Below are 15,720 nucleotides of genomic sequence, written 5' to 3'. Positions count from 1 at the left end.
AGGTTGTTCAGAAAAATGTTTAAGAAAACAAATTTCAAGTGATGACCTTAAACCATTTAAACCACGGATTCAAACTGTTTGAATCGAACCAATTCGAACGGTTAAAAAAACCTGAACTTGAACTGAACTGAACTGTTTAAACCATTAAACCGTCAAGCTGCGGTTTCACGGTTCAGTCCAGTTCAAACTGAACCATTGCCGATTTCTGGGCGCTTTGTGTGTGTTTTCATTTTATTCTTACTTTGGTTGATTCAGAACACTGTCTTTCCCCTCAAGAATTATGTGAGGCAATTCATCCTCTCTTTTTTGAATTTCTAATATGGAAGAAGAAGAGATTCCTGTTGCCGTGCCTCTGCAAGGACATCATGCTCCTCAAAAGGCATCAACAGGAGTCACAGTCATCACTGGTTATCTCGGCTCTGGCAAAACGACGGTATGATCTCTCAGCTCTCTTGTCTTCCGTTGAATTCACGTTTTTGAACTGCATTTGTGGGTTTTTTAAGGATTAAGTGATTAGAGTTAGGGTCTAGAGCTAGCGGTTGGTTGGGTTTGGGGTTAGGGATAGAGTTAGGGCTTCCTATACAATTCTAGGCTTTAGGAACTTCCCTCTTGTTCATGAGAACTTTTCCAAAAGAGAATATGTTCAAAAATCCTTTGGATCTAGGTTTGGGTGTTTTTTCTTCATGAGAACTTGCTTATCTAATTATGCCTTCAAATTGCCAATATATCTTATGATATTCTGGGTTTAGTGTTTTTGAACAAAATGCTTTAGAGATTGCCATTCTATTTAACAAGTTCAGCAGGTGCTAGGCATAGAGAAAGATAACAGTTTGTGGTTTAGGTTTTGGGTTTCAAGTTTTTTTTTTTCATCCTCATTGGCAAATTTCTTCATCCTTTGCAGCTTGTGAATTATATACTGAAAGAGCAACATGGCCTAAGGATCGCAGTTATACTTAATGAATTTGGGGAGGCGCTTGGCATAGAAAAGTTGGCAGTTAATCGAGGCCAAGAGGAGAGCCTTTTTGAAGAGTGGATTGAGCTACCCAATGGTTGTGTGTGTTGCAGTGTAAAACATAGTCTTCTTCAAGCACTTGAACAGTTGGCCGAGCATCAAGACAAGTATAGTTAATTTGCACTATTACTCCTTACTTCTTCCTTCTTTTGCTTCTCCTTCTTTCTTGCTTTTCCTCCTCCTCCTCCTCCTTCCTTTGTGGCGTGTTGTGTGCATGCTCTATTCGTTGTCTCTTTGTTTGTCTTATGGTCTTCCTCCTTCTTTCTCCTTTTGCTTCTTCGTCTTTCTTGCTTTTCCTCCTCCTCCCCCTCCTTCCTTTATGGTGTGTCGTGTGCATTCCTTATTCTTTATCTCTCAATTTGTCTTACATTCTCTCTCTGCTAAATGGGCATGATAATGTGAGTGTCATACCCAAATTTCCACCGAGAAGGGTGGGCACATGTGTGCATGCATTATTTTCACATCGAGAGTTCTTGGTTCCATAGGTCAAAATTCTTAGTAATACCCTTCTTAGGAAGGAGTCACAACAAGATGATATGTTTATTTAGTCCCATAGGACAAAATTGGCCTCATCATAGAAGATAAAATTTTGTATTCTATTCTCTCTCTCTCTCTCTCTCTTGGTGAAAACAGAATTATTTTGAAAAATGTGTGTGAAAAACACTACTTACAATGTGTACCATGTGGAGTATGGTCATCACTACACGAGCAATGAAGCATATTGAATTGCCAATGGGCAAGACAAAGACTCCACCGAGGAAACAATTTTTATTTGCCCCAATAAGGAAAATTGTCATATTAGTACCCCTTTCAACTTTTGTAGATATGCTTTGATTCTATGCCTACCATCAAATATAAAAGCATTGTGCACATCCCAATTATGATGCAATCCCTAATATCTTAGAAATAGGGAAACAATCTCCATCTTTGATTTTGGGTCAATTGTATTAATTGTGCCAACACCCACCCACTTGGAGTTAAATACACCATGACAAAGCTTGTCGAATTGTAGAAATGTAACTCTAGATTTGACAAGCAATCAAACATCATAAGAAACGATGAGTTCTATCTCCCACTTGAACAATTTAAAAGAAGTAATTGCGTGCTGTCATATTGCTTTAGAGATAATACCAAAGGCAAATTCCCAATCAAAACTTTGTGAATGAAGACCTTCCTTACATCTGCCCAATTATTTTGTAGATGTTGCTAGATAAATAAATAATTGGGCAGCCTTAGATGATAGCCATCGAAGAAACTCAATGGAACAATAACACTAGAAACTCAATGATGTGTGTTCCTGTAAATTCCTATCAAACCATGGTTTCTCTATGATTTGTAGAGGTAAAGGACCTTGCAACAATGTTATATTTTGTAGTTGTTGCTAGATAAATAAATAATTGGGTAGAATACATAATGATTGTCGTGCTTCAACAAACTCCAATATTCTTTGAGATTAAGCCTCAACCTCTTTGACTTCCAAACGAAACAAGTGATTAAACCTAAGAGTGCAATCTCTCTGTTCTAGTTCAACATGATAACCGAAAAGACACGTGCAACAATTTTTACAGAGAATTACAATGCTCTTTACTAGATAATGGTTTCCATAGAAATAACAAGAGTGCTACATGCCATGAGACAACCAAGTGTTTTGCACATGAATAGTGGGGAATCTTAAGTGGACTACATCCACCCAATAATTGTCCATGATGCCATCATTCTCAATGAAATATTGGGCAATAGATATCCATGGTTGTGAGTTTGAACACATGTCTTGCAAGAACGAAAATATATGAGCCATAATATGCATAGGTAAGTCTCATATTGTCGTTCCCACTCCCTCTCAATGCTTAGGAGTTGCTAGATTGTTCCATACAAACCATGTGATTCCCATCTTATCTCTTTTTCTCCACAAAAAATATCGAAGAGGTTGCAAAACAAAATGCAAAGCTTAGGCATACACTAAATGGCCAAGATTGTGACTTCCAATACATGAGCTTATCCATTAACTTGCTAGACATCCATTCAATGAATTGGCCATTCGTCTCATTCATAACCAATAGATACCCCTAAGTGTCGAAAAATACTTTTCTAACCATAGATCCTGTTAAAAAGATTGAGAATCGATTAGATAGGCATATGGAGCTATAATCATAGAGATGTATTTATGAAAATAAACTTTCTATTACATATGAGAGTAGCTCGCAATGGTAGTCCACACGTGCTCACACCTTAGAGCTTAGATGGGATGTAGACCAGTTGACTACAAAATTAGTGGGGACAGATAATAATCACAGCCACTTGGTAAGAGATAGAGAGAGTGGATTATATTCTTTGTTTGGTCTCAATGTTGCCTTTAATGTGTAAATCAATTGATGGTAATGGGGATATTTCTTTTTTGTCGATTGACATGATATTTAATATGATCTAGCTCCCTAGATAGAAGCTAGTGCTAGATAGTACTTATCTTAAAGTCAATGGCACATACTTCAAGCCTAAGTACATCTTAACTTGCCCACAAAATATTCTTCTAGTCGACTTGACTATTCCATCCTATTACCCTACTTCCCTTTTTCCTAAATACATTCTATCCTAGTCATCTATGGTTTCCTACATTGACACATTATTGACCCACATGGCCGGGTTGCACCATAGCTACTTCTCATTTGGGGCGCTATCACAAAATGTGCACTCTAAGAATGCTTGTGGGGATAAATTGACAACTTGGGGTTTATCATGATTATATTTATCTGATCCTTGCCATCTTAGATCCCTTTCTCCAATTAATATGCAATCCAATTGCCAATGTAAATTGGTTCCATATGAGCATCGCTTTCCCAAGATTGTCATGCGAGGCTTATAGAAACATGAAAGAATCATCTGCCAAAGCTTACACTATCAATTGCCACCCAGATGGAAGGTGTAAGCTCACAATGTCACCATTAGTTGCTAGTCACCAATAAGGGATGAGTAACAATAGCAAACAACAATGAGCTAATTGGGCATCCTTGATGAACAAATCTCGTGAGAGCAATATTTGATGTAATCCCAACATCTTATCCTAATAAAAATATGAGATGTGACACATACATGGTCCAAAGCCCATTGTATGCATTAACTCCAAAACAAAGGACCACTTAACATGATCATAAGCTCTCTTCAAATCTAATTGCACGTTAATCAAATTTTGATGAGTGTGTCATGCATAATCTATGGCCATTTGAACATTCAACACATTATACAATATGTTCCTACCTGCATTGAAACTATATTGGGCGGGATGTATCAACTTTGGCAACTACCTTTGTAATCTATTTGCCAAGTCCTTTGTAAATATATTATACAAAACCCCCATCAAAGGAATAGGTCGCCACTAGTGAAATGACTCTGGATGCCAACTTCAAAACTAATGTAATGAGACCAACCTTCCATGCTTGGGCATAAAACGAGAATCCCAACAATGTTGAAACATCAAAGTTAGGGGCCCCTTTAAAATGTGGAAATATTGCCTAAAAAAACTTCATTTGTATTTTTTTGCTAGCTCGCTTTGGAAAAACAAATGAGGTTGACTTTGATTATCTATGAGCCCATCCTTTAGTTGTCATATCTTGACATAACAATAACTTTGACATTTCAATTGAGAATAATGACTTGCAATTGACTTCGGATATCCAAAAGCTCCTCATCTAATGGTGGATGTATCAATAATGCATTACACCTAGAGAGCACTTGTGAGATCCCATTGTTGTTGGGCATTGGTAAACCCATACATATGATGAATGATCTTAATATTTCTAAAGTTGTATCCATGCCTTTACTCCCTTATTATCCACTTGTTGTGAAAAATTCACCAAATTTTGATCCATAAGAGAATCAAAGTGAGGTTGAACAAAAGAGAAGAGTGAAAGCATAATGGAGGATTTCCAAGTAAGGATTTATACATGTCAATTGCATGATTGCACATTTCCAAACAAATAGGGAGGTGGTTTGAAAATTCCACATCTCATTGGATTGTTATACGAAGTGATGTTGGTAAAAAGAAATTATTATGCATCACATACATTCTATCTAGCCAACTCCATGTCTATGTATGTTATGCAAATTGGAAGGTAAGTCTTGGATCATTTCCATGCAACCATGTCCATACATCCAAATTAAGAAACTCCACAGATGTTTGTCTATGTTATGCAAATTGGAAGGTAAATCTTGGATCATTGCCATGCAACCATGTCCTTACATCCAAGTTAAGAACCTCCACAACCCAAGCAATTTGCTCAAGATCATCCATGATTGAATGTTTTGTAGATTGAGATGCAACACCCAATGTGACAGAGCATTACATTAGCCAAAGCAACTCATAACATGTATCCAAATAGGCTTGATATTCAACTTCGGTCCATGAAGTAGAAATAGAATTTTGCTTCTTTGATTTCCAAGAAATAGAAATTAAGCTTGAGCCTAGCACAAAGCAATAGCCGGATGTGGAATGTGTAGAATCAATGTCACTTGCCCAATCTATGTTGGAAGAGCCAACAAGCTTAAAGCCTGACCTTAGGAAAAGAAACCATATTTGAGTATGTGGCCAAATACCTAAGAACATGAATAGTTGCTTGCAAATGACTTTGTGTTGGAGCACTTGAGAATTGGCTGAGAGTACTCACATTATAGAACAAATTAGGGTTGGTGTAAGTTAAGTAAAGAAGAGACCCAATTAACGTTCTATATTTTGTGATTTCTTCAAATATGGGCGAATCATCTTCATGAGATACCTTTGAGTTTGGATCCATGGGACATGAGAGTGGCTTGCAATTTGACATGCCATAGGTTTTAAGAAATGGCATGAGATACCTATGTTGGCCGAGGAAGATACCACCATGTGATTTACAGACCTTCATACCGAAGAAGTAACAGAGAAGTTCTAAATCAGTCTTTTCAAGTGGTTTTGAGGTCAGTGTGGAGGTGCTGTATTTTAGGAGGGGACCTTGTAATTAGAAGCATAACAAATCATCTTGGTAAAAGACATAGAGATTATTGTCAGCATAATAGTGCTGAAACCCAGGAGAGAGAAAGAATGCATCAATTTTGTCATACCAAGCTAAGAGAACCTCCTCTTTAGGGTGGGGAGGGAGGTTGCAAAGAAAAGAACATACCTCTTAAGGGTGGGAGAATGGGATAAAAGAAGATAGGGTTGTGTGCTCTTAGGCAAAAATCAGGCTGAGGCTATAGAGACCTCATAGCTCTGATACAATGTGAGAAAAGATGTTAGTAGCAGCAGCGAAACAGTTAGAAGAAAAAAATAGATACAGCCAAGCTGTGAGAAGTCTGTTAGACAACAAAGCAAAATAGTTGCAAAAAGTAGCGACACAACCAAAGTGTAGAGAAAATAAAAGTTCTTATTAAAGAGGCTGGTATACAAATTCGGGGAACTTGGGTGAAGTGGTTGTTTGGTAGTTAAGTGACTCTTGTACTACTGATCAGGTACAATAAATGAGGAATAAGAGAGAATAATCTTGGAAAAGTGGAAGTGAGAAGGCTTTAAACAGTTGAAGATTCCTATAATCAAAGACCAATCAAAGACCAATCAAAAGGATCATTATACACAACTTGAGGATAATACTTATCCCGCACAATTAACACCACACCTGAGTTATGGTTACTAAGATATCTTGCATGGATTGATGAATGTCCATGTAAATAAATTGTAGACCCTGCTAACTCATGACACTTATGCTGAACCAACTGCACATAATATATCCCATTCTCTACTAAACAAAGTTTTTCATAATACATTCTTCTTATGAGGATATGCCCCCTCTCACAATGATATTATGGGTGCATTTGCTCCTTAGAGCAACTGATGCCATGAAACTAATCAAAGCGTGTTCTGATGTTGCATATGGGTTTTCATGCACCACATCCCCAGGGCCATCTACAAAAACCTTTTATTTAGGTCCTCCCACTTGACGAGAACCTCGAGGGTTCAATGGATTTACAACCCATCCCAATGAATCAAATTGAAGTTGAAGGGATAATTTTTTCTCTCTAAATTGTCATTGTCAAGGAGCTTTCTGAGGCCCCTTTCTTGTTCCTGAACTACCTTGATAAGTAGTATGACGAGTTGTGGGCACATTATTATGTCGCATATTCATTGATTTCCCCTTTGACTTACCCTTTACATGATGCCAATCTTTATCAACAATCTCGATACTTGGCCTATCAATTGTTTTATTCCGCTTATCTGTAAGCACTAGACATTGATTTAGCATGGAACTGAGACTGAGAAACATTAAATTATGTGTCAGACATCAAAAAGATAATTTCAGAATGTTGTATTTTTTTGCTAGCTCGCAATGGATTTCTTATTCTTACTTTGGGTGGCAGATTTGATCATATCTTGCTAGAAACAACAGGCCTTGCTAACCCTGGCGCAATAGTTTCAGCCTTATGGGTTGATGATGAACTGGAGTCAACAATTTACATCAATTCAATAATTACGGTTTACATCTAAAAAAAATGGAAGCTTTATTATCTAAGTAGTAGGTACGAATATGTCAAATAGAGAATTTGACTTTATTCATTCCCTGGTGCTATTACAGGTTGTGGATGCAAAGAACTTCAATTACCAGTTGCATGAGCAAAAAGAATCGGGGAAAATATCGGAGGCATTCCTGCAGATAGCGTATGCGGTTAGGAAAAGTCTCTAATGTGATCTGGTCGCAAATGTTATAAAATTGCAAAGAAGTCATCATTAGTTTCATTAATACAGAATCTCTTTTAAATGTATGCGTCTATCCCAAATATATTTTTGTTTAGCGTAGCATAAGAGTTGTGATATTTTATTTTGTTTGGAGTTGGACCACAGATACACTGATTGTAATTTGGAGCTTCCAAAGGTATTTTTTGCTTTTTAGAGCAGCAGTGTGCTTGTAGCTAGCGATTTACTTTTTTGTTCTGTTATTATTGACTCATTAAAGTTTAATCCTCTGCCAAGTCTGGGGCATGTGCTTATCCAATAACAGAGGTGTGCTTGTAGCTAGCGATTTGCATTTTTGTTCTGTTATTATTGACTCATTAAAGATTAATCCTCTGCCAAGTCTGGGGCATGTGCTTATCCAATAACAGAAATGTGCTTGTAGCTAGCGATTTGCTTTTTTGTTCAGTTATTATTGACTGTAAGTCAATATTGCAGGATGTTGTGATTGTCAACAAGATTGATTCGCTTGGAAAGGTGGATGAAGGCAGTATAGCACAAAGAATCAGTGATTTAGAGAATGAAATCCATCAAATAAATTCTTTGGCAAAGATAGTTCGAACGGAACACTGCCGGGTTAACTGGAGTGAAATTCTTGAATGCAGAGCATATGATAGAGAGGTGAAATTGCATATACCTCAACTCTACTCTTATCTTCTTTCTCTTCGGAAGACTCATAACATGAAAACTTAAACACCTCTTTATCTATGATAGCAATTTTCCAGCAAGAGTATACCTTTGGATCTGGCTGATTCAAGTTCGAATCCGGATTATCACAATGTGAAAGTGATCACTGTCTGTATAACTGAAATTGGTAAAGCTTATCTAGACAAGGTATGATCAAACTTTGGGCCTGTGTTTTGATGAAAAGAAAACTTTAGCTTTATGAAGATGAATTGTGAACTCATGTCAATGTTTGGTTCCACGTAGGTGAAAGAGTGGTTGGAGCAACTACTATGGGAACAACAAGGTGTTGAAATTCTTCGAGCTAAAGGAGTTTTGAATATACATGGTTCTGATCAGTCACACATGCTCCAGGTTAAAGACATGGTGTATACAAGTAACTTTCATTTGCGAGCTATTTGCCCTGGAAAATAATTCATGTTTTCAAGATCAAAATTTCGATTCAATTTCTAGTTTGCGTTTATTGTCCAGGCAGTTCGAGATATCTATGAAATTGTACCAGTGCAGAAATGGGGAGTTGATGAGAAGCAAATCAACAAGATTGTCTTTATTGGTTAGAAGCATTTTTTTGAGCATTAATATTGATCACTTTTACCTTTTAATGTACCTGAGTTTCTGTAACTTGGTGAGCGTCATGCAGGTAAGAGCTTGAACAAGGAGCTCTTATCAGAGTCATTCCGGGAGTGCATATGTAATGAGTAATTATAACAGACAGGTGATGATTTTGCATTTGTATATAATAATTTAGCTTTCATACAAAAAACTTCTGATCTTGAATTGTTTAGCTACATGTAAGTCTCCTTTTAAAGTGTTCATTATTTTTATCTGCATATCAGGGGTTAGTGAAAATGGAACCTTGTTGGGTGAAATTTTTATCTTCATGAATCTACATCGGCACCTGAATATGTGCGATTACACCTGATTAAGAGAAAAACATCAATGGCATTGCAGCTGAAATTGTTTTTGAATGTAGTTCATTCATTGTAAGCTACATATTCCAGCACATTGATGTTATTCATCTATGTCCATTTTCAAATTCTTGCATGTGTACATCGACGTATATAATTTTGTAGGCTTGTGCTCCTTTGTAAGCTCCATTTTCTACGTATTTTTCTTTTTGGCCATTCCCGTTTTTAGGGCCTATTTACTTCTTCTTACATCCCCCTTGTCCTCAACTGTCTCCACTTGAGTCACAGCACATACCTATACTCCATGTTTTTCTTATCCGTACGAGAGCTACGGGAATGGATGAGTGAGAGCCTTTGTGTGAAAAGTATTGTCTTAAGTGTATTTGTAATGTGCACAAGAGTAAGGATATTCGTATGTGAACACATGCACATGTGTGTGCATGTGTGTAGATATGAAAAAGTATGAGTGAGTTGGGTGTGTGATTGGATAGAGGGGTATGTACCCCTATGTATAACGTTGATGTGTAATCCGCCTGTACTATATAACCCCACATGGGATGATAATAACAATAATTCTTCCTCTCTAATCTCTCTCCCCTCCCCCCTCACGCTCAACCCCTTGGGAGCAAGGCTCCACCCCCCACCCATTATCACTTGGTGACCCCATCAACACCCTATCCCAACCCCATCAACAGTTTCATTCTCCTCACCATTGCTCACACATGCTTTCATTTCCATAATGTCTCCCAACTAATGCACACGACGATGATTTTATGTCTTTTGTTTTAACTCTCCAAACACCTACCATAGATGTTGTCGCTTGAACATATCCCTAATGTGCAGTGTCAACACTGTGTATTGTATACATTGCATGATAGGAATTTCATATGCGTAAGAATGAAGACATTGAATCTCATAGTTAGGTACTTTGTTAAGTGGTAGGTTACTGTATTCATGTAGCTCATCAATATGGTACCTTTGGTGGTCAACCATATACCTTGGTGTACTATGATTATGGACACAATTGGTTGAACAATTATGTATGCATGTGATATTAAAGTTTCCTAAATTTCCTATTACCTTATTTACTTTGCAACCGTACTGCCTCCTATGGTATTGGGGCATAGCAACGAGATTCAGAGAAAAAATGGAGCAATTGTTCAATACATACATTATGTATTGACCATGTTATGGTGATATTACATGGGTCACTGGTCACCCTTTATTTATGGTTAAGAGACTAAGAAAGAAAGATATATTAATGTCTTCATGGAGTTTTGCATTGTGAAATATGCCACAACCTGCATTAATAATCACATCAGCTACTTTATGCAATCTGAAGTACCCACTGCATAGTGCCTGAGGGAATTGGTATGGAGGCTGAACAGATGACTGTAAAAGAACGAAGGTTTCTGATTATGTCTTTACTATGCTGCATCAATATATGGAGTTGGAAGCAGTTTTGTATATTCAGGTTACAATAAAACAATGTCATGATCACTTTGCATCACTACGAAATCGAAAATGCAAGTGTTGGGAAAACAAGATCATATGAAATATATGGAAGAGTACCTCAATGCAGAAAAGTTAATGAAGAATATCTATATGTACATTTCAAATTTGGCAAATATTGTAGGTTCACTCTCTTGACAATATCCATATGTTCTCTAATGGCATCATGGCAGTGGATTCACATGTAGAGGGAGTTGTCATGCTTCACATGTGAAAGTCAATTTCATTCAGAGTGCATGTTTAAGAGTATGACACTTGCTTGACCATAAAATGATACCTCCAGGGAATCATAAAGAGTCATGAGTACCATTACTTGACACCGTAAAATGAGAACTATAAAGAGCCATGAGTTACTGCACTTGCTTGATACCCCCTACATACATCTGGTAAAATATATCTCTCCAAAGTGTTCTATGTAAGTAAAAGGAAGCAACCCATTGGGGCATATTATCCCCCTACATATGGTAGAATATCTCTCCAAACCGTTCCATAAATTTCATCCAAGTCATTATTGTGCCATTATTGGCTACTTGCAGATGACTCAAAAAGAGAAGAAATGCCCTTTTAATTTACCTACCTTTCTATGCATTAGATATATTGCTTTGAGAACAAATGGCTCATTTCCCTAATTTCCACTTTATTTACTTATTTACCATCTAAAAATTACCATTTTTTTGTTTTTTGGGACAAAGAAATGTTTACTCATTTATATGCATGAAAAAGACGAGCACCGGAACTATTGTCCTCATTTCTATGTTTGAGGACCACGGGACAAAATCACACGTCTAACATTTGTACATACTCATTTCTATGCTTGGACAAAAGAAGATAAAATCAGTGCAGAAAATTTGCACTTGTTTCTATACATAACACAGCAGAAAATAAGGTGCCAAGTCATTGATAAAACCCATATCACATATTCAGCTAATCAACATTACAAGGATATCACAAATATCAGAGAAAAGCTTCGAGAAGCTGAATCATAAGAGTAAAAATTCCCTGTTATAACCCCACATTGTGTGTTACAGATAAATAAGAGTGTGCAAACTAGGCTGTGTCACTTGTCACTTTACTACATCTCCATTATGAAAGACGATGATCTGCCCAACCATCCAAAAGTAACTGCACATCAAAGATAAATTCTGGAAAGAAAGCATAAAGTACATAACAAGAGAAACTGCCACCATTACCTCTAATCTGTTATCAACTGAGCGTTTCCAAAATCTTGCCTCCATAATAAGAACCCTGTAAATATTTCAGATTCAATGTGTCAAAAATTCAAACACCATCCAAATCTCTCTTATATTATCACTGAAAGATGCAGACACAACCTTACAAACAATATTACATGCATTATGCACATGCAGAACATATTCTCTGCATTGCTATATTGTATGTATATATTTTACATTCAACATATTTTCTGCATTGTATGTATGTATATACTTTACATATATCAACATATAATATTGTGCATTAGAAACATAGTAATACATACTACATATGATATTATATTAGGGAAGAACTCCAAAATACCCATTTGAGTTTTTATTTATTCCCCTAAATGCCAAAAGGGTATTTTTCAAGAGAAACATACACACACAGGGTATTGAGGAAATCGAGAAAAACTCTTAAGGCCATTGTGGAATTTTTTCACCGTATATTTATAAATCACAACTGTTTGGTTCAACTTTATGGATGTACACATATACTAGTTCACACCCATCTAAGTTCTCCACAGTTAAACTATGATATAATTTTATCTTCGTCCATATTTACAGTGAGAATGCCCCCAATGCAAGCCACCAAGAATTAGGACGGTAACTTGATGACATGAAAAGCAAATAATCATGATTAAATGACACAAACACCAGTGGGTCATTGTGCGGATTGCCTTTATGGCTGTATCAAAACTTCTACACAACCATCTAAAGTCACCGCAGACCTACCGGTCAATAAATCTATGTCCACATTTACAGTAGTAATGCACTAATGCATACCACCAAGAATAAGGACAATTCCTTGTTTAGTACCACCACCAATTGTAAGAGAAACCCTGTAGTTCCCACACTTCACTCACTTTAGATAAAATATTGAAGGGAAGTTATATTAGTAAGCAATTTCTCTAGCATGCACACAAAGAACTAAAAAGGTAATGAGATGAAAAAATAATGGGCAGTGAAAACAAATGCCTACCTGTATTGTGCGGATTACTTTTACTAATGTAAGAAAAGTTCTACACACCATTTAAACCACCAAAGATCTAATAAGAAACATGTAATACACCAAAGAACATGGATATATAATATATATCTCATTACACACTATCTTGCAAATAACATAAGAAACATATAATATACTCATAAATAATTATTCACTAATACAATACAAAACTATGTGATTTAACTTCAAGTATGGAAACATAAAGAAGATTCATCCATCTATGTGCACAATAGACCAATCAATAAAGATATAATATCATCTTTGTTCATATTTAGATTAAAAATGACCTCAATGCAGCTACCCAAATTAGGATAATGAGCATATATCAGGAAAAAAAGTGAAAAAAGAGTATAAAGTCTAACCTGTACTCCCAGGTTCAACTTTTAATCAAGCTCGTGATAACAACGCCAAATCATCCATATTTATGCCTCCAAACTATACTTCCAGGTCCTATAGTGCCTTCAAATTATACTTGGCAATTTAGCGCTTCCAATCTTCAAAACCATCTTCATATAATGCCTCCAAAGTTCAAATAGTATTTTTCATCTTTCAATTACATACTATAACCCTCCTCAAATAACGCCTTCAGATTACACTTTCCTTGGCCGTGGTTTTGGTGCATAAGAAGAGTTCCAAGGTCCACCATCTCTCGCATAGTAATCCATTGGATAGACATCGTATTCTTCTTTGTGATTACCATCACCATTCTTCTCTTCGTTGCACGAGCAAGAAGAACAGCTACGGCTCCAAGGTGCATCAACAAAGCCAAGAGCAACTTCTGCCTCATAAGGTGTGAGAAGAGGCTTAGTGAATGCTTCTCCCCAATCAATTGATAGCCTTGGACAAGCAATTTGCACCCATACTTGAATGGAATCTTCAAACAACGATATCTTTGTCGGAGATAGTTCCGATACCAGAAATACATTGTATTCAATTTCTCGAGAAGCAAGCCTTTTCTCCACATGGGATAACACTTTCAAGTTTCCTTGACGCCCCAAGGTACCTAAGACAACCCCCCATTGCTTACCAATAAAAGAACTCGCTTGCTTGATAGCTTTCTCTCGACCACTTCTCATGCCCTTGTGATCATACTCTTCCAGAGATAAAACCTTAGAATAAGGGTCATACCTGAACCAATATGGAATTTTAAGCATAACTTTTGGTTCCATATTTTGTAAACCATCTTTGAATCGTAAATTACATCCACATCTTTAAAAATATCCTAGAACGAAATACTTTCAAAGTTTGATAGATTTTTATGTCATGAATTCATGATGCATAAATAAAATATTCAAATTGATGCAAAGATGGGACTTTGAAGAATTTCTAAACCAAAAACATTCATATTTTGATACTTTGTATACCTTGAGTAAATTCACAATTTATAAATAGAACAAGGCTTTAAACTTCTTCAAACATGTTAGTCTGACAATGTTTTCATTTTGATGAATTCCAAAGTCCTTATATAAATTACAATTTAAAACTGCCTTTTAGCTTTCTTTTTGGGCAAAAACCTAATGTATTTTGTTTTTTGGTTTCAAAATAAACCAACCTGAATGCTTTGATGCTAGGGTTGGCAATCATGAAGGCTTCCATGTGAAAGCGACCATCTGAGACAAAGACAAAAGAATCCACAGAGTTGCGTGGCATAGAAGGGGCAGTACAACCCAGTACTTCTCCACCCGAGAGTGGCTTTTCTTGCGGTACAATCACATCCGATTCAAAATGTACACCTGAAAGGGCAGCCTTTGCACTATGAACAGCTGGTCCAAATTGTATTGTCCCCGCCATCGCCACCCTCTCATGTGGATCAAAATTGAGCTTAATTGTATCGATTAAATGAAGTACATCAATGTGAATCTCAACAAACACATACAAGCAAGGTATCATGGATGAATCAATGGGAACAAGGCAACTATGCCCATAATGTACCAAAAAGTCAGCGCCCAGTGCAAAAGCTGAGAAATCATCAACACAACAAGCACCATATGTGACATCACCTAATACGAAGCATTCTTCAAGATCGGCAAATTTCTCCAGGATATCAGATAAAACAAGTGCAAACATGAGGAGACCTTCTGGCAATTGGAGGGCAACTCGCTTAGCTTTCGACTGGCGCAGGCGCCAAATTGTCTTTGGGATTTCCAAGTTGTAATGGGCAGGCAAAATTGCAATGGCTGCAAGTAATGATGGGTCATTGGTGATTGTATCCGGTACTTGTTGCCTTACAAACCTGCGTGGGGCTACTTTCTTCTCCTTTGTGTTGGTGGAAGTGCTCACAATAATGCTTCCTGCATCACCATTAGGGTCAAGGGTGGAGTTAGAGTTGGAGTTGGGATTAGGGCTTTGGTTTTGTTCTGATTTAGGGCTAGGGCTTGGGTGAGAATTCTGGCTTGGCGATGCCATACCTCCACCTAGGTTGCCCTTGACGCTGCTGTTGCCTTCATCACTGAGACCAGGGTTAAGGGCTAGGGTTGGCTCTGCCATATCTACACAGGGCTTGTCGTCGATGCGGCTGTTTTCTACAACAGTAAGGGCAGGGGTGGGATGAACCATATCTACAAAGGGATAGCAGTTGATGCTGCAATAATCAAACACGGTTTAGAAGTAGGGTTAGGGTTTAGAAGCATGGG

General features: G+C 37.2%; 2 protein-coding genes across 3 annotated transcripts; one reads left to right on the top strand and one right to left on the bottom strand.

The window, feature by feature from the left end:
- Window positions 1-304: 304 nt before the first annotated feature.
- LOC147849831 (Cobalamin biosynthesis CobW-like protein) lies at window positions 305-9,462 on the top strand. 2 transcript variants are annotated; one of them, XM_087336950.1, is made up of 10 exons: window positions 305-433; window positions 902-1,119; window positions 7,391-7,505; window positions 7,606-7,695; window positions 8,199-8,381; window positions 8,475-8,594; window positions 8,691-8,798; window positions 8,916-8,997; window positions 9,085-9,159; window positions 9,281-9,462. In XM_087336950.1, exons 1-9 carry the CDS (start codon window positions 320-322, stop codon window positions 9,144-9,146), a joined length of 1,092 nt encoding a protein of 363 aa, XP_087193076.1. In that variant the 5' UTR covers window positions 305-319; the 3' UTR covers window positions 9,147-9,159; window positions 9,281-9,462. The 2 variants fall into 2 exon arrangements, 1 of the variants encoding a protein (XP_087193076.1); XR_015531714.1 differs by lacking the exon at window positions 9,281-9,462 and having other exon boundaries at window positions 8,691-8,820; window positions 9,085-9,165.
- A 2,227-nt stretch (window positions 9,463-11,689) lies between these two features.
- On the bottom strand, window positions 11,690-15,720 carry LOC147849830 (diphthamide synthesis DPH2 family protein). Its single transcript, XM_087337186.1, has 4 exons — window positions 14,640-15,720; window positions 13,450-14,215; window positions 12,055-12,109; window positions 11,690-11,964 (listed from the first exon to the last, which is right to left on the bottom strand). Exons 1-2 carry the CDS (start codon window positions 15,641-15,643, stop codon window positions 13,678-13,680), a joined length of 1,542 nt encoding a protein of 513 aa, XP_087193312.1. The 5' UTR covers window positions 15,644-15,720; the 3' UTR covers window positions 11,690-11,964; window positions 12,055-12,109; window positions 13,450-13,677.

Source organism: Azolla caroliniana, unplaced genomic scaffold, assembly GCF_043228905.1.
Source record: "Azolla caroliniana isolate FFs.n. ecotype wild unplaced genomic scaffold, voAzoCaro1.0.p SCAF_22, whole genome shotgun sequence".
In the NCBI taxonomy this organism is placed as follows: Eukaryota; Viridiplantae; Streptophyta; class Polypodiopsida; order Salviniales; family Salviniaceae; genus Azolla; species Azolla caroliniana.
The sequence above is the reverse complement of the archived record's forward strand: the minus strand, read 5'-3'. Positions and strand labels throughout refer to the sequence as shown.

What these genes read in the sequence shown, in the direction of transcription:
- LOC147849831 (XM_087336950.1), top strand. Translation starts at nt 320, where the DNA reads ATGGAAGAAGAAGAGATTCCTGTTGCCGTGCCTCTGCAAGGACATCAT. An exon ending in TTGGCCGAGCATCAAGACAA is followed by an intron (nt 1,120 to 7,390) that starts GTATAGTTAATT and finishes TTTGGGTGGCAG; the next exon opens with ATTTGATCATATCTTGCTAG. An exon ending in CAACAAGATTGTCTTTATTG is followed by an intron (nt 8,998 to 9,084) that starts GTTAGAAGCATT and finishes AGCGTCATGCAG; the next exon opens with GTAAGAGCTTGAACAAGGAG.
- LOC147849830 (XM_087337186.1), bottom strand. Translation starts at nt 15,643, where the DNA reads ATGGTTCATCCCACCCCTGCCCTTACTGTTGTAGAAAACAGCCGCATC. An exon ending in CCTAGCATCAAAGCATTCAG is followed by an intron (nt 14,216 to 14,639) that starts GTTGGTTTATTT and finishes ATATTGGTTCAG; the next exon opens with GTATGACCCTTATTCTAAGG.